We start from the raw sequence: 17,977 nt of genomic DNA on the forward strand, positions 1-17,977 counted from the left end.
CTTTTAGATAGGCAGGGGCGTAAGACTGAGAAGTGGAGGCAAAAGCTCCACACTTCACTGTCAGGATATTGGAACACAAGTGATCTTCCTGTACTCCTTCAAAGTTTCATTGAATTTAAAATGCCAAAATGGCAAAATATCCGAAGTATTAACGTAAATTAATTTGAAGATAGCTTTATTCTCAGAAAGAGCAGGCCAGCTGAGTTGTCATGATGAGGGCAATATCGGACATTCACTTCCAGAGTCCTTCTCCCCAAAAGATTAATTGAAATATTTTTAATGCAGCACGGCCTAAGGCAGAACAACTACTGAAATGAAATGAAATGAAAATCGCTTATTGTCACAAGTAGGCTTCAAATGAAGTTACTGTGAAAAGCCCCTAGTCGCCACATTCCGGCGCCTGTTCGGGGAGGCTGTTACGGGAACACTCCGAACATAAATTACTATCATGTTCTAAATAACTTATCACCTAAAATGCAAAGGCCTTGCTAAGAACTTTAGGATTCACACTTCTGTGCACCCACAGTGAAGAGTTATTTCTAAATCAGGACTATGAATGCTAAAAGGGAAATAACACACGTCAGACCAGTTCTAGGAAGTCAATTTACACAGTGCTACAGTGCAGCTGTTTACGAGGTTCTTACTGCCACTTTTTCATTTTAACAGTTTGGTTTACAATAAAATCAAGATGTTCCAGGCTTTGATGCCTTAACTGGACTGGAAACTTTATTAGCGGAAACCCGTTTTTCATTTCTATTACATTTGCAATGTCATGTCAAAACGCCACAGAAGAGCACTAATGGAAGTTTTAGAACAATGTCAGATTTCAGCTGAAAAACAGATTCAGTGTTACAAAGAGCAAGTGCAACTTTGATGTCAAAATCAAGAATGAGCCCATCAGTCTGTTCAGATTTAAAGACAAAAGAGACATTTATCAACCTATTCTAATTTTCCAAGGGACTACACTATGCAAAATATGTTTTTAAAAACACTGTTAGAAAGTATTTCTGGATGAGCAACAAGAGACATATTAATGAGCGGGGAGATACTTATGTCCATTGATCAAAGCATGCTGAGTGATATGAGATGAAACCATTTATTGGTTTATCCATTTTTAGATTTTCTAACCTTTTACTTTGCTTTCTTCATGGGTGGGAGACAGCAAGCCATGAATCCCTTCACTATTCATGTTGCAGAGGACTGGATAGAAAATACTGTTGATGTAGAACCCGCCCGATCCCCTGACTGATCATAGAATAATTGAATTTACAGTGCAGAAGGAGGCCATTCAGCCCAACGAGTCTGCACCGGCCCTTGGAAAGAGCACCCTACCTAAGCCCACACCTCCACCCTATCCCCGTAATCCCACCACCATTTTTGGACACAAAGAGCAATTTAGCTTAACCAATCCACCTAACCTGCAGATCTTTGGACAGTGGGAGGAAACTGGAGCACCCGCAAAAACCCACACAAACACGGGGAGAACGTGCAGACTCCGCAGAGAGAGTGACCCAAGCCGGCAATCGAACATGGGACCCTGGAGCTGTGAAGCAACTGTGCTAACCACTATGCTACCGTGCTGCCCTGATGAATAATTGTCAGGTGGTGTGTGAATTCTCTCCCCACACAAAAGGAAGTAGATAGGTTTCTAGACTTTAAAGGCATCAAGGAAGAGTGCAGGAGGATGGTGCTGAGATAAAGGATCGACCATCATCATACTGAATGGTGGAGCAGGCTCGAAGTGCTGATTGACCTACGCCTGCTCTTGTTTTCGATATTTCCTTGCGAAAATTTTACATTGGGTCATGTTTTACCATCCTTCATTCATGTCCCTGCCACTTTATGGCGCTGGGTAGCATGGTACATGTGTCGCCCATGTTGGAGAGGTGGGACAATTCATTATAATATTTGAATTATGCTCCCACGGGTATACTCAAAATTAACAGCTGCCTGCAAGGTTTCCCAGGACCTGGGAGAGATAACAGCCAAATGGAGATGGGAGTCACTAGTTCCACCAGGGATGTGCTTTTCAGAACACTCTGTGGGTCAGGAGGACCAAGCCCTTTGCCTCATTAGCTCAGTTTTCTGGTTTGCTCCTTGACCAGGAAAAATAAGAAAATGATCATGAAGCCTACTAACAGCACAGTGGGTGTGCCTACACTTTAAGGACTGCAGCGGTTTAAGAAGGAAACTCGCCTCGTATTAGCCTAGTAGCAGGGTGAAACAGTACTTTGTTAAGCAAAGTGGAGACTAGCAGTCTAGGGACCTAGATTGTAGCCATGCCTGGTTACAAAGCAGAGCTCTCTCAGAGAAAATCAAGCTGTTGTGCAGGAAAAGAAAGAAGTTGTCCGTATGGGACCCCATATATTCTACTCTAAATGAGAAGAATGGTTCCCAATTGAAAACTACAGTTCCTGTGTGGTAATTATTTGCTGGATTTGGCTCATAGTGTTAAAACCTAAAGCCTTTCTTGTGTGTTTCAAAGATTAATAACCGCTTTGTTATTTAAATAACTTGCAACAAGACTTTCCTCACCAGGGGCTTGTTTCTCTGCCGGCGAGATACAGCCCAGGTTTCCCGACGGCGCGGGGCTGCCCCACAATGGGAAACTCCATTGACCAGCCAGCATAACGGAGCATCCCGCCAGCGTGCTGAACCAGAAATCTGGCGAGGTGGGATGGAGAATCCAGCCCCAGGTTTCATCTCTTTTCTCATATTTGTTTCCACATTGCAAAAATAAATAATTAAGAACCAGCATTCCAAGTTTCCCTTCTGGGATTTGGGATGCTTTTGCATTGAATATCAATGGGATTCACAACACTATTTCAAACCAACCAACTAACCACTGACAAAGGTTCGCAAAAAATCTACCTCTTCCTTTTCCAAGGAAACCGATTTCCATTGATTTGTGAGTTGCAGTGGGATAACATACAGATCCATCAATTTTGACAGGACAAGCAGGTGGAGGAGGGTTGGCGGCATTTTTAGTTGACTATGTTCCTACGGAATTCAATATTTTAATTTATCAATAGCAATACTCTCATCTTACCTTGCAGGCACATTGCGATAGTGAAGTCCATGGCCCAACTGACTAAGGCCATCAACAATCCTAGCAGTATCAGGAAAATCCAATCTTCCCCCACTTTCGAGACGAGGAACGTCTGACATCGCACAGTGCATACTGCAGACAAAAAAAATGACAATTGTTACAGGATATAGTGGATAATCAATGAGACAATTTGCAATAATTAATTTAATAGGGAGCCAACCAAGAAAAAAGTAGTGGGATCTACAGTTTCATGAGCTTCTATGTTGTTCTCTCATTGTTATTGCAGCTGCAAGTACATATTTCCTTCATTTTCAACGTAGGCATGGGGCAGGATTCTCTGCCGGCGGGATTCTCCATTTTGCCAGCACCCGGGGGTTACACGACGACGTGGGGCTGCCCCACAATGGGAAACCGCATGACCTGCCGGCGTAACGGAGAATCCCGCCGGTGGGTCGAGGCAGAAATGTGTCGCGGCGGGGCGGAGAATCCCGCCCAGGGCCGGGATTCTCCGAGCCTGCGCCAGGTTGGAGAATCGCCCGTGACGCGGGAAACTCCCGCCACGCTGCTCCGACACCAGGACGCGATCCGTCAATCGCGCCTGCGCGGTCGACGGGGCGCCGGTCAGGGCGGCAATTCTCCGCGGTCCACCGGCCGAATTTCCACCGAGTCCCGCTGGCGTGGTTCCAACCTGGTACCACCCAGCGGGAGCTCGGATCCACAGCCGCGGTGGCTGTCCTGGTGAGGAAGGGGGGGGGGGGAGTTGGGAGGATCTGACTCCAGTGGGGGCCTCCACGGCGTCCAGGCCCGCGATCGGGGGGCTACCGACTGGCGGGTACCCGCGATCTGGAGGGGGCCTACTTCCTTCCGCGCAGGCCCGCTGTAGATCTCCGCCATGTTGCGCAACGCCGGCATGGAGACGGCCGCCACGCGCAAGTGTGGACCGTGGCAGCCATGCAGGGCCGCCTTTCAGCGCCGGAGCAGCGCGCAGCACTCGGGCACCGTGCTGGGCCCCTGAGGACCGCTGAATCGCTGGGCCAGGGGGCCTGTTGACACTGGCGTACACCATTCCGGTGTTTACGCCGGCATCAACACTTGGCCGGGATTTCGGAAAATCCCAGCCATGGTGTCTACCGTTATCTCGGTAAAATAAGTTTAAAAGCCAGAATTCTGAAAACGAAAATTATAAACTCCATTAGAGATGGAATCAAAGAGTTACATTGAAGGTAAAATAATTTGTTTATATTTCTGTTTGAGCCCATGCCAAAGCATGCTCTACTGTCAAAGAGATGGAATGTGGGTATAGAAGATTCCTTTGTTTAAGTTAGCTGGGTGTTTGATATCATAAGTAAGCTGCTCAGTTTGGAAACGGGCAGACATGAGTGGGCTGAACCAAATAAAATAAACATTGGTCAGTTTGCCTGTATTTCAAGCAAAGAAAATATTAATTCCATTGTTCACCAATGGGACACGGGTGGAGCTCTATCTCAGTTTGAATTCAGGAGGATATAGCAGCTGAGAGATTAGTTCTAGCTTCCAGTTAGTGAAATAAATCTAGTGGTCCTCCAAGAGCCTTGTGATAGAACCCTCAGTGGTTCTTAATGGGCACGTTTATATTTGTGGATTGTCAATATTTTCATAGCTGTGAAAAATTACACATTTTACAAAAAATACTTTTATATTGATGTTTTAGTTTCTATCAAAGTTCAATCATTTATTTCACTGCCTGAAAACTTACAAGGATAATCAGTGGTTTTAACTTGCTGGTTTGATGTCTGTGAGAATACTTCAATATGATTGGCTGACATCACTGCTGTTGCAGATCCCTTTGACATGTTGACAGATTTAAACTGCCACCAGGCAAGGGAAGCAAAGGTCCATGACACACAGATCGCTCGATCTTTCTGGGCAGCTTTCATCAAGGCCAGCAGCCAGATTGCTGCCGATTGCAAATATTAACACAATATCTGCAACAGCAAAATCTTCCGACTGGCCAATATGTCTGTTCTAGGAATTATACCTGCTGAAAACTGGGAGTTGATAATATCCTTTAAACATCCAAAAAGTTTACATTGAAATTTAGATCTCACAGCACAGAAGAGTGGCTGATTGTGTTATTGAACTAAACTAGAAGTGGATTGCTAATTCTCTGTATCTCGCCGGCCCATAATCCAAAGTCTTTTGCAGTAAAGATTTGACACTAGATTCATACCGATCCTTGTGGAGTTTGCTAATCCTTAATATTAAAACCGAAGTACTGGTGTGTGGTACGGTCCACATAATCAGAGAAATGACTAATACAAAATAAAGGTAAAAATATCATCTTAGTGGGCATCTGTTGCACAATAGCACTTGCACAAATAAGAGTACAAAAGAATTGTGACACCAATTTGTTAGAACCAGCCACATTAATGAAATCCTCCTGATTTAGTCTTAATCTTTTAAGAAGCTGACAAATTATTTTTCCTCTGAATGCAAAATGTATTTTGTTTGGAAATAGTCAAAGTTGTGAGATATTAATTTATTCCTTTAAGTTTACTTGGTATAAATGACATAGCATTATCTTTTGAGCTATTAAAAATGTTAAATGGTTCCCAATGAATGCAACAGTGCACATCAGGGATTCAACATTTCTGTCTGTAAAAATAATGTGCAGGTATGAAGTAATAGAACCCAGGGCCTGAAATGCCAACAGGATTTAATACGGAATGCTGCTTCTCTGAGGAACATCAGCAGTCTTACAGAGCTTACTTTTTGTTCGTGACCTACAAAATGCTACCACATACAACACTGGTCATTTTTATTACATCGCAATTATTAATATGCTAGGGAAAATAAAGGAGAGAATGATCATGTAAATAATATTTCATACTGGAATGGAAGATGAACTATTCCAAGACTTGCAATGCTGAGATGGATCCAGAATTGGATATAGGAAATGTATGCCCGTTAGGGACAGGCATTCCCAGAATTATTCCAGACAAGTAATCAGTGAAAAGTGCTCTTCATCACTCAGCCCAAGGTTGGGTTGAAATAATGATCTCATCTACGAATCAGACTTGTAAGAACAAATAGGGGTAGAAACCGTTTAGGACCTTTTCCAGATGCAGAAACAACAGCAAGCACCTGCATACGGTGCAAGGCTCACCCAAATTTGGGCTTTAGGCTTCATTTTGATGATTTCAGTCAGTTGCTGATGCCTGTTGTGCCTCCTTCAAAAAGCAAAGTTTTCACCTTGCTGGCAGTAGGCCCTTAGGTACGATCCAGGGAGGTGGAGTGGACAACATGAGAGTAGCTGGTCACTAGTTGTCAGATGCCCTCAGGAATGCTGTGGAGTACTTCCTGCTTTGTTACTGGTGAACTTAAGCAACTGCTTAAGATTCCAGAATGAAGGAGACATGAGAGCACTTTCTGCTGAGCCAGTCAATTTAACAGAGGAGTTATAAAACAAGCAAAATACCCAAAATTACATTGAAAGGGCTCCTTTGGTTTTCAGAGGATGAAATGGGCCCGTTGAAAGGGCACGTGTGTTCGCGCACTTGCGGGCTCTAAAGGCGGACGTAATTATGTTGCAGGAGACACATTTGAAAGTGTCGGACCAGACTCGGCTAAGGAAGGGCTGGATCAGCCTGGTCTTCCACTCAGGCTTGGTTTCCTTATGGTAAGGGGAAAGCTGGAGGGGAGGAGAGTGGTGCTGGTGAACATATATGCTCCGAACTGGGACGAGGCTGACTTTATTAAAAGAGTGCTGGGGAAGATCCCAGACCTAGACTCACATAAGTTGATGATGGGGGGGGACTTTAATACGGTCATCGACCCGGGGCTAGACCGGTCATGTCCCAGAACGGGCAGACTCCCAGCAATGGCAAGGGAGCTGAAAGGGGTCATGGAGCAAATGGGGACAGTGGACCCATGGAGAGCCGGACAGCCGACGGGAAGGGGCTACTCGTTCTACTCGCATGTTCATAAAGTATACTCTAGGATTGATTTCTTTATCTTGAGCAGGGACTGTGTAGGGGAGGTAAAGAATACGGAATACTCGACAATCGCCATCTCGGACCATGCCCCACATTGGATGGACCTGCAGGTCGGTGGGGTGAATTACCAACGCCCGCAATGGAGGTTAGATGTAGGACTGTTGTCGGAGGAGGGGATATGTGAGAGACTGCGGAAGTGTATGCTAAATTACTTGCAGGTGAACGATACGGGGGAGGTTTCAGCAGCGACCCTATGGGAGGCGCTGAAAGCAGTAGTGAGGGGGGAGCTGATCTCAATTCGGGCTCACAGGGATAGGACGGACAGAGCAGAAACGGACAGATTGGTTGAGGAGATTCACTGGATAGACAAGGAGCATGCGGGGTCCCCGGGGGAGGACCTACTCAGGGAGAGACGGAGACTGCAGGTGGAACTGGGAGTGCTATCCACGAGTAGAGCCATGGAACAGCTTAGGAAGGCAAGGGGTGTGGTGTATGAGCATGGGGAGAAGGCCAGCAGATTGCTAGCGCAGCAACTCAGGAAGAGGGAGGCGGCCACGGTGATGCACAATCAATTACACTCAAGACGAAGTGATTTCATAACTGAAGGCTTTAATCGACTAGAACTTGTTCCCCAGCAGCTTCGGTACAGAAAGTGAAGGCTGCTGGGACGGCACCGGTTCTTATACTGCGCCTGTCAGGGCGGAGCTACGTATCAACAGTCAATGGTAAACTCCTAGGTTTAACCAATGGTCATCAGCCTCTTAGGTACCGCAATACCTGAAAATACGACATTCACCCCCTGTTAAAAAAAAAAAAGAGCCCGGCAGGGGTGGTGGCCAGTGGTAACAGTTGCCTTTAACATGGTATGATCAGATATGGAGGTACCGTGATACCTCCTTACAGGGCTGTCGAGAATATTTACAAAGTGTTCGTTCACGGTTAAAGTCACAGCGAAGCAATCAGTCGATCGGGTGGCCTGGTCGTCCTTCTGGATCGTCTGGGCTTCGGCGGTGATTCTGGTGGGGGTCCAGGTGGTTTCGGCCTCCCTGGCAGCTTCGTCACCCCTAGGCGCCGCTGTTGGGGCAAACGGTTGACACGGGGGGGGGACGCCTGTAGGGGGCGTCGGTGGGTGGGCGGGCCTAGGCAGGAGCGGCGGGAGTACTGACCATCCAGTGAGGTGCTGTGGGGGCGGTGGGTGGGTAATGGTTCGGGTGCCGTGGGGTTCCAGCACGCGCCAGGTCCCGTACGGAGACAGTGTCTTGCCGGCTGTCGGAACACCACGTAGGCGTACTGGGGGTTAGCGTGCAGCAGGTGGACCCTCTCGACCAACGGGTCCGACTTGTGCACCCGCACGTGCTGCGAGGTCCCGGAGGAGGACTTCCTGGGGAAAACAAGGAGACGTTCATGAGGTGTCTGATTGGTAGTTGTACAGAGCAGCGACCGGATGGCGTGGAGAGCCACCGGGAGGACTTCTTGCCAGCGGGAGACTGGGATATTCCTGGACCGTAGGGTGTGTAGAACAGTCTTCCAGACCGTTCCGTTCTCCCTCTCCACCTGTCCGTTTCCCCGGGGGTTGTAACTTGTCGTCCTGCTTGAGACAATGTCCCTGCTGAGCAGGAATTGACGCAGTTCGTCGCTCATAAAGGAGGACCCCCTATCACTGTGTATGTACGCGGGGAAACGGAACAGTGTAAAGATACCTGGAGGGCCTTGATGACGGTGGTTGCGGTCATGTCTGGGCAGGGGATGGCGAATGGGAACCGGGAGTGCTCGTCAATCACGTCCAGGAAATACGTGTTGCGGTCGGTGGAGGGGAGGGGGCCTTCGAAATCCATGCTGAGGCGTTCAAAGACACGGGAAGCCTTTATTAGGTGCGCCTTCTCTGGCCGGTAGAAATGCGGTTTGCACTCCGCGCAGATTTGGCAGTCCCTGGTGACTGGCCTGACCTCCTCAATGGAGTAGGGCAGGTTGCGGGTCTTGATGAAGCGGAAGAAACAAGCGACCCCCGGGTGGCAGAGGTCCTCGTGGAGGGCTCGGAAGCGGTCCACTTGTGCAGTGGCACAAGTGCCACGGGACAGGGCATCAGGAGGCTCGTTTAGCTTCCCCGGACGGTACAAAATCTCGTAGTTGAAGGTGGAGAGTTCTATCCTCCACCGCAAGATCTTGTCGTTTTTAATCTTGCCCCGCTGTGCATTATCGAACATGAAGGCAACCGAGCATTGATCTGTGAGGAGAGTGAATCTCCTGCCGGCCAGGTAATGCCTCCAATTTCTCACAGCTTCAACTATGGCTTGTGCCTCTTTTCCGACCAAGGAATGGCGAATTTCGGAAGAATGGAGGGTACGGGAGAAGAAGGCCACGGGCCTGCCCGCTTGGTTGAGGGTGACCGCTAGAGCTACGTCGGACGCATCCCTCTCGACCTGGAAGGGGAGGGACTCGTCGATGGCGCGCATCGTGGCCTTTGCAATGTCTGCTTTGATGCGGCTGAAGGCCTGGCGGGCCTCCGTCGACAGGGGGAAGGTTGTGGACTGGATTAGGGATCGGGCTTTGTCTGCGTAGTTGGGGACCCACTGTGCGTAATAACTGAAAAACCCGAGCCAGCGCTTCAGGGCCTTGGGGCAGTGAGGGAGGGGGAACTCCAAAAGGGGGCGCATGCGTTCGGGGTCGGGGCCTATGACTCCATTTCGCACTACGCAGCCTAGAATGACTAGACGGTCGGTGCTAAATACGCATTTATCCTTATGGTACGTTAAGTTAAAGATTTTCGCGGACTGGAGAAATAAGCCAGACCGGTCAACCATTCGGTCCATCTCTCGCTGGAAGACCGAGACCCCATTAGTGACACCAAAGGGAACTCTTAAAAATTGATAGAGCCGCCCATCTGCTTCGAAGGCAGTGTACTTGCGGTCACTATTACGGAGGGGTAGCTGGTGGTAGGCGGACTTGAGATCCATCGTGGAGAAGACCTTGTATTGCGCAATCCTGTTTACCAGGTCGGCTATACGGTGGAGAGGGTACGCGTCCAGCTGCGTAAACCTGTTGATGGTCTGACTGTAGTCAGTGACCATCCTATGTTTCTCCCCGGTCTTTACCACCACTATTTGAGCTCTCCAGAGACTGTTGCTCGCCTCGATGACTCCTTCCCTCAGCAGCCTTTGGACCTCTGACCTGATGAAGGTCCGGTCCTGGGCACTGTACCGCCTGCTCCTGGTGGCGACGGGTTTGCAATCCGGGGTGAGGTTCGCAAACAGGGAAGGCGGGTCGACCTTAAGGGTCGCGTGGCCGCAGACAGTAAGGGGGGGTATAGGGTTGCCGAATGTAAAGGTCAGGCTTTACAAGTTACATTGTAAGTCCAACCCCAGGAGGGTAGCCGCACAGAAGTGCAGCAAGACATAAAGGCGGAAATTGTTGAATCTCCTGCCTTGGACAGTGAGGTTCGCTAGGCAGAACCCCTTTATCTCCACCGAGTGTGACCCGGAGGCCAAGGGGATTCTTTGGTTTACAGGGTGGGTAACAAGTGAACAGCGCCTTACCGTGTCGGGGTGAACAAAGCTTTCCGTGCTCTCAGAGTCAATCAGGCAAGACGTCTCGTGGCCGTTGATGAAGACCGTCGTTTTTGCTGTTGCGAGTGTCCGAGGTCGACTTTGTTCCAGTGTCACCGAGGCCAGCTGAAGCAGTTGCGGGTTCTGATCGGGCAGCGTGTAGTCGGCCGTACTGGGGGCCTGGGGCCCCATCCAAGATGGCGTCATCCATGGGTCGCACATGGTGGCCGGGGATGGACAAAATGGCGGCGCCCACTCGTCCAGCGTGGTGTCCGGGGGGCAAGATGGCCGCGCCCGTGGGTCGCACGTGGCCCTAGGATAGGGGGGTGGCGGTGAGCACTGGCCGGTCGGGGCCTGAAGGGGGGGTTGCCATGGTGGTCCGGAGTCGCTGGAGACCGCAGCCACGGCACGGGCCTGGCAGACCCCCACAAAGTGGCCCTTCTTGCCGCACCCTTTGCAGGTGGCGGTGCGGGCCGGGCAGCGCGGGCCGGGATGATTCGCCTGCCCGCAGAAGAAACAGCGGGGCCCGGCGGCATTAGCGGGCCGTCTCGCTGCGCAGGCCTGTGGGGTCAGGGGGAAGGTCCGAGGGGCTGCCGCTGCGGGGTGCCACGCAGCCCAGGGGGCCGCCGTGCAGTCGGGTGCATAGGACTGCACGTTTTGGGAGGCGACGTCCATGGACCCTGCCAGGGCCCGTGCCTCTCTAAGTCCCAGGGTGTCCTTTTCTAAGAGTCTTTGGCGGATCACTGAGGAGCTCATACCTGCTACGAAGGCATCCCTGATTAAACGTTCCGTGTGCTCGCTCCCTGAAACTTGCGGGCAGCCACAGTTCCAACCCAGCACCAGTAGCGCTCGGTAGAAATCCTCCAACGATTCCCCGGGGCATTGCCGTCTAGTTGCAAGCAGGTGACCTGCGTAGACCTGATTTACAGGGCGGACATAATGTCCTTTTAACAGTTCAATCGCGGTATCATAGTCCTCCGCCTCCTCGATAAGGGTGTAGATCCCAGGGCTGACCCTTGAGCGCAGGAGATGCATTTTCTGTCCTTCTGAGGGGGTGCCTCCGGCCATCTCGAGGTAGCCTTTTAAGCACGCCAGCCAGTGCTTAAATATCGCCGCTGAGTTCTCCGGGTGGGGGCTGAGTTGGAGGCACTCCGGTTTGATTCGGAGATCCATCCTTCCAGCTTAAGTCTAGTCGATTAAATTGATGCACGATCAATTACACTCAAGAAAAAGTGATTTCATAACTGAAGGCTTTAATCGACTAGAACTTGTTCCCCAGCAGCTTTGGTACAGAAAGTGAAGGCTGCTGGGAGGGCACCGGTTCTTATACTCCGCCTGTCAGGGCGGAGCTACGTATCAACATCCAATGGTAAACTCCTAGGTTTAACCAATGGTCATCAGCCTCTTAGGTACCGCAATACCTGATAATACCACACAAGGAAATAAGTATGGTGGTGGACGGGGAGGGGAGCAGAGTGGAGGACCCGTCAGGACTGAATAAGGTGTTTCGGGACGTTTATAGTAAGCTGTACACTTCAGAGGAGCCGGAGGAGATGAAACGGTTCCTGGATGGACTAACCTTCCCAAAAGTAGGTGGGGCACTAGTGGACGAGCTGGGGGCACCGATTAGAGCGGAGGAGGTACTGGGGGCCTAAAGGCCATGCAGTCGGGGAAAGCCCCAGGACCGGATGGATACCCAGTAGAGTTTTACAAGAAGTTCTCGGAAATAGTGGGACCGGTGCTGACTAGGGTTTTTAATGAGGCGAGGGACAGAGGGACCTTGCTGCCGCCGATGTCGCAGGCCACCATCTTGCTGATATTGAAGCGAGACAAGGACCCGGAATCCTGCGGGTCATACAGGCCGATCCCCCTGGTCAATGTGGATGCCAAGCTCCTGGCCAAGGTCCTGGCAATTAGAATGGAGGACTGCGTATCGGAGGTGATTGGGGACGATCAGACAGGGTTTGTGAAAGGCAGGCAGCTGACCGCTAACTTGAGAAGATTGCTTAATGTGATCATGATGCCCCCGACGGGCAAAGAGGTGGAGGTGGGGTGGCAATAGACGCTGAGAAGGCCTTCGACCGGGTGGAGTGGGGCTATTTGTGGGAGGTACTCGGACAGTTCGGGTTCGGGGAGGGACTGGTTAGTTGGGTCAGACTATTGTACCGGCATTGCCAAGCCTGATCAACTACTACTGGGCGGCTAACATAGCCATGGTAAGGAAGTGGATGGTGGGTACCGGGTCTATCTGAGAGCGGGTGAAAGCGGCTTCGTGCAGGAGCACCAGTTTGGCAGCCCTGGTCACGGCTCCCCTAGCGCTTGCGCCGGCCAGGTACTCCACCAGCCCGGTAGTGGGGGCGGCCCTGCGGATTTGGGGCCAGTGGAGAAAGCATGCAGGGGAGGTGGGGGCATCAGTCTGGGCTCCAATTTGTGATAACCATCGATTCGTCCCCGGGAACATGGATGGAGGGTTTCGAGCATGGTGGCGGGCGGGGTTGAGGTGGGTGGGCGATATATTCCTGGAGGGTAACTTTGCGAGTTTGAGGGATTTGGAGGAGAAAGCTGGGCTGGAAAGGGGAAATGACTTTAGCTACTTACAGGTGCGGGACTTTGTACGCAGACAGGTCCCATCCTTCCCACGCCTCCCGCCAATAGGGATTCAGGTCAGAATAGTCTCTGGAGGAGAAGGAGGAGAGGGTATAGTCTCGGATATTTACAAGGTGCTCATGAAGGGAGAAGAGTCCCAGACAGAGGAGCTGAAACTCAAATGGGAGGAGGAACTCAGTGGGGAGATGGAGGATGGGGTATGGCGGAAGCCCTGAGTAGGGTAAACTCAACCGCGACGTGATTCAGTTTAAGGTCGTTCACCGGGCCCACATGACGGTAGCTCGGATGAGCAAATTCTTTGGGGTAGAGGACAAGTGCACTAGATGCGCGGGAGGACCAGCGAACCACGTCCACATGTTTTGGGCATGCCCTATGCTTAGGGGGTACTGGGAGGGATTTGCGGGGGTCATGTCCCGGGTGCTGGGAACAAGGGTGGTGATGAGTCCAGAGGAGGCAATTTTCGGGGTGTCGGAGGACCCGGGAGTCCAGGGGGAGAAAGAGGCCGATGTTCTGGCCTTTGCTTCCCTGATAGCCCCGTGGCGAATACTGCTGGCATGGAGGGTCTCAAAACCCCCGAAGACCGAACTATGGCTTTCGGACATGTCAAATTTTCTGGGTATGGAAACAATCAAGTTTGTCTTGAGGGGATCTGTATTGGGGTTCGCCCGAAGGTGGCAACCATTCATCGACTTCTTCGCGGGAGAGTGAGCATCAGCAGGGGGGGGGGATTAGGTAGAGTAGGAGGGATAAACAGACGGGGAGTGTAGGTGGGAGTGGAACGGGTATGTGCATTATGGTTTGGTTGAAGTGTTGGTTTTCCGTTGATGTTTGCATCTTTCTGTAATCTGTAACTGTTTACAATGCCAAAAAATACCTCAATAAAATTGTTTGTTGAAAAAAAAACAAACGCATTGGGCGCGATTCTCCGCTCCCGCGCCGGTTGAGAGAATCCCCTGGCGCGCCATTTTTCCCCGCGACGCCGGTCTGACGCCCTCCCGCGATTCACCCAACCGGCGAGAACGGCCCCGTCGATTTCTGCGCAGCGGAGGCTGGAGAATCGCCCGGGACACCCAAAATGGCGATTCTCCGCTACACCCGCTATTCTCCGGCCCGGATGGGCCGAGCGGCCTGCCCAAAACGACGGCTTCCCGCCAGCGCCATCCACACTTGGTCGCTGTCGGCAGGCACGCTGGGGGGGGGGGGGCGGCCTGTGGGGGGGGCGACGGGGGTTCTTTCACCGGGATAGGACTCAAAAGGGGTCTGGCCCGCGATCGGTGTCCACCGATCGGCGGGCCGGCCTCTCTGAAGGAGGACCTCCTTTCCTCCGCGCCCCGCAAGATCCATCCGACATCTTCTTGCGGGGCGGCCTCGGGGAGGACGGCAACCACGCATGTGCGGGTGATGCCAGCTACGCCTTTTACGCGGCGCCAATGCCCAGCACGCACTGACGACGCTGCTTACGCGACATGACCCCCCCCCCCCCCCCCCCCGAGTTTCTCGCGGCCCCGATCCTAGCCCATTTTGGGGCCCTGAATCGGTCGAGATCAGGGCCGTTTCTTGAACACAATAGGCGCGATTCTCCGCTCCCGCAACTAAGTGCCCACGCCGTCGTGAACGCCGCCGAGGTTCACGACGGCGTGGGCACTTAGTCGCGGGAGCGGAGAATCACGCCTATTGTGGTCAAGATCAGTTGCTATTTTAATCATCATTCTTTACATTGGTAGTGGCATTGATGAATAATGAATACAATAGTCAATGCAGACGTCAACATGCTGTGCACATCACCAAGACATGGCAAAGAATTTGACTTAAAATGGGGGCAGCTGTGTGATGATATATACGGAAAGCTCTTTCCCCATTTGTCTTCAACAAATTACAAAACTAATTTATCCTCATGGCATTATTCATGAACTGAATGTGTAAGATCTGAATAACAGGCCTGAAGTTATGAATTAATACATTCAGATAGAATTATTCTTCAATTCGTTTGTGAATTTTCACCAATTTATAAAATATAAAATTCAATTATAAATTGCAGGCAGCTATTTAATAGATTCAATAGGTAACTTGATTGTTAATTTATGCAGTTATGGCATTATTAACTGAACTACTGAACTAAAATTCTAATGACCAAATTAATAACATACAGAATTTAGCCACCAACTTACTGAATTATACAATTAGACCCATCAAGTGATTTTTAAAAAATCTTGATTAATTTCACAATAACATTTTTAATCAGTTAATCTCTGCTTTAATTGCACATTAATTGATACACTTACTGCACCCATATCACTTAACTTTCATAATTGATGCCAGCATCATCATCATCCAAACGCCATCCCAGCATAAAAACCTTTATTTTCCTATTTCTGGACTCAGAACATTTTGTATTCATTTGCAAGCAATTAAATAGAGAAAAAAAACTGAACTGTTTATTGCAAAGAGATAAAAAAATTTGAACCATTACATCCAAAAGTGTAAACTCAAAACAAAATCTGCTAAACTTTACATAACTACAAGCAGCAAAAAGAATGCAATACAGCCCAAGAGGCTAAAAGGAATTTCAGTTCAATTTCACGCTGCAATTGCACTAGTTGCTTTGACCCACAAGATTGATTACATTTTCCGGCAATAATGCTGCTTGCTGTTTATTGACTGGAACTGATTGGAAAGTGAGGCAAGTCCTTCGCATGGGACTGTTGTTGCTGGCATCGTCAAGTATTTACATGCAATGTGGAGTTCCATCGAGTTAAACCACTTCATAAGGGATTTTTTATATCTGTCCATTTGTGGCGTGTTGTAATTCTAGTTCTGTTCTATTCGCTGAACTTTGAAATATCCCATGAGCCTTCCCCACATGTTGCCAGCACGTGTTTGACCCAGCAATATTAATGTCCGGCGTGATTGATCACTGTGGATTATGAGTAAAGCATGGCACATGCATAAATGGAAAATGGTTGGATGCTGCTATCATTTTGTGTCCACATTCAGTATCAAGTCCCATAACCTTACTTGCATATCCAACATTTTCCACATGTGTTCTGCACACACTGCCTTTTCAGTCTGCTACAAAGATTGTCTCTGGTTGGGCATTAAAGTAATCGATGAAGAAAAGAACCATTGGCATCCGAGGACTTTTTAATGTTTGAAACATTTTGAACAACTAGGAACTTAAGGGTTATGGGTAACAGGCAAAAAAGTGGAAAGACCACAATCAGTTTAGTCATGATTGTATCATACGGCAGAGCAGGTTTGATGGGCCAAATGGCCTACTTCTGCTCTCATTTCTTTTGATCTTATTGTGATGATTTTGGGGAAGCAGTGGTTAATTGATAATTATCAGCAACTGTTACATTGTTTTAAAAAAATAAGTTACCTACGCTGTTAATTCATGGACTTAACTCTGTGGGGAGTTAATGTGAAAAGGCAGCAACTTTATAAAACTCACAGCCAGGTTATGCACAAGATGCTGGCTGGGAGTTTCCGGTCCTGCTTGTCACGGGAGAATCGTCACGGTAAATCTGATGGAGCAGCGAAAGATCTGTTGACGTCAGGTGGGAATTCTCACCCTGCAGTGGGCAGGATCAGAAAATCCTGACTGTTGTTTTTGCAAAGCCTACTGGCCTGCAATTTATGATGATTTGCAATTGATTGTGTGTTTTTATGTTGCCACAATTTGCTGGCCAATTTGTAAAACGATAATGGTGCGTGTACTTTATAGCTTTTTTTTGTCAGATGCTGGGTCAATGAGTGATCAATACGGAGAATGGATTTCAGCAGATATCCAAGGAATCATTTGAAAAAGCAGTTTGATGTAGCAATGGGAGGTGGGATCATCATAATGTTGAATGGATGAATTCAGATGTACTCAATGGTCTTTGTGGCGGTTTAAGACATACGCTGGAGAGGACTTCCGGTTGCGGCTATGCCTAGGTAGGTCGCACGTTCGGCAGCTCCCGCCAGGAACGGACTTTTGGGCTCTTCAGAGGGGCCCCAACGGCAGTTGTTCGACGGCTTCCAGTGTGGGAAGGTGACAGCAAGGTCCCCCCGACATTATATGGATTGGACCAGGAGTGGAGCGGCTAAAAAAGTGATCCTGGTGCAGCAAAAAGTGCGAGGGAGGAAAAGCAAGATGGCGGCGGGTGGAGACCAAGCAGCATGGGCGCAGTGGTCGCAGGAGCAACAGGAGTTTCTTAAACGCTGCTTTGAGGAGCTGAAGACAGAAATGCTGACGCCAATGAAGGCGGTGATTGAGAAGCTGGTGGAGACCCAGAAGGCCCAAGGGGCGGCGATCCGGGAGGTGCGGCAAAAAGCTTCAGAGAACGAGGACGAGACCTTGGGCCTGGCGGTGAAGGTGGAGGCGCACGAGGCGCTGCACAAGAGGTGGGCGGAAAAATTCGAGGACCTGGAGAATAGGTCGAGGAGGAAGAATCTTCGGATTCTGGGTCTCCCTGAAGGAGTGGAAGGGCCCGATGCCGGGGCACATATGAGCACGATGCTCAATTCGCTGATGGGCGCGGGAGCTTTTACGAGACCCCTGGAGCTGGATGGGGCTCATTGGGTCCTGGCAAGGAGACCCAAAGCCAACGAGCCGCCAATGGCTCTAGTGGTGAGGTTCCACCGCTTTATGGACAGAGTGTGTCCTGAGATGGGCCAAAAATGAGTGGAGCAGCAGGTGGGAGAACACGGAGATCCGAATTTATCAGGACTGGAGTGCGGAGGTGGCTAAGAAGAGGGCTGGTTTCAACCGGGCTAAGGCGGTGCTCCATCGAAAGGGGGTGAAGTTCGGGATGCTGCAGCCA

At 49.9% G+C, this 17,977-nt stretch overlaps 1 protein-coding gene across 3 annotated transcripts in view; it reads right to left on the bottom strand.

Moving 5' to 3' along the window:
• The window catches only part of clcn2c (chloride channel 2c), an 870,815-nt gene that overhangs the window by 530,119 nt on the left and 322,719 nt on the right, over positions 1-17,977 (bottom strand). For all 3 annotated transcript variants that reach the window (XM_072474258.1, XM_072474257.1, XM_072474259.1), the window contains one exon: positions 3,050-3,181. In XM_072474258.1, coding sequence (XP_072330359.1) covers positions 3,050-3,181 — 132 coding nt within the window. The remainder of the gene's footprint in view (positions 1-3,049; positions 3,182-17,977) is intronic.

Source organism: Scyliorhinus torazame, chromosome 14 (assembly GCF_047496885.1).
Source record: "Scyliorhinus torazame isolate Kashiwa2021f chromosome 14, sScyTor2.1, whole genome shotgun sequence".
Lineage (NCBI taxonomy): Eukaryota > Metazoa > Chordata > Chondrichthyes > Carcharhiniformes > Scyliorhinidae > Scyliorhinus > Scyliorhinus torazame.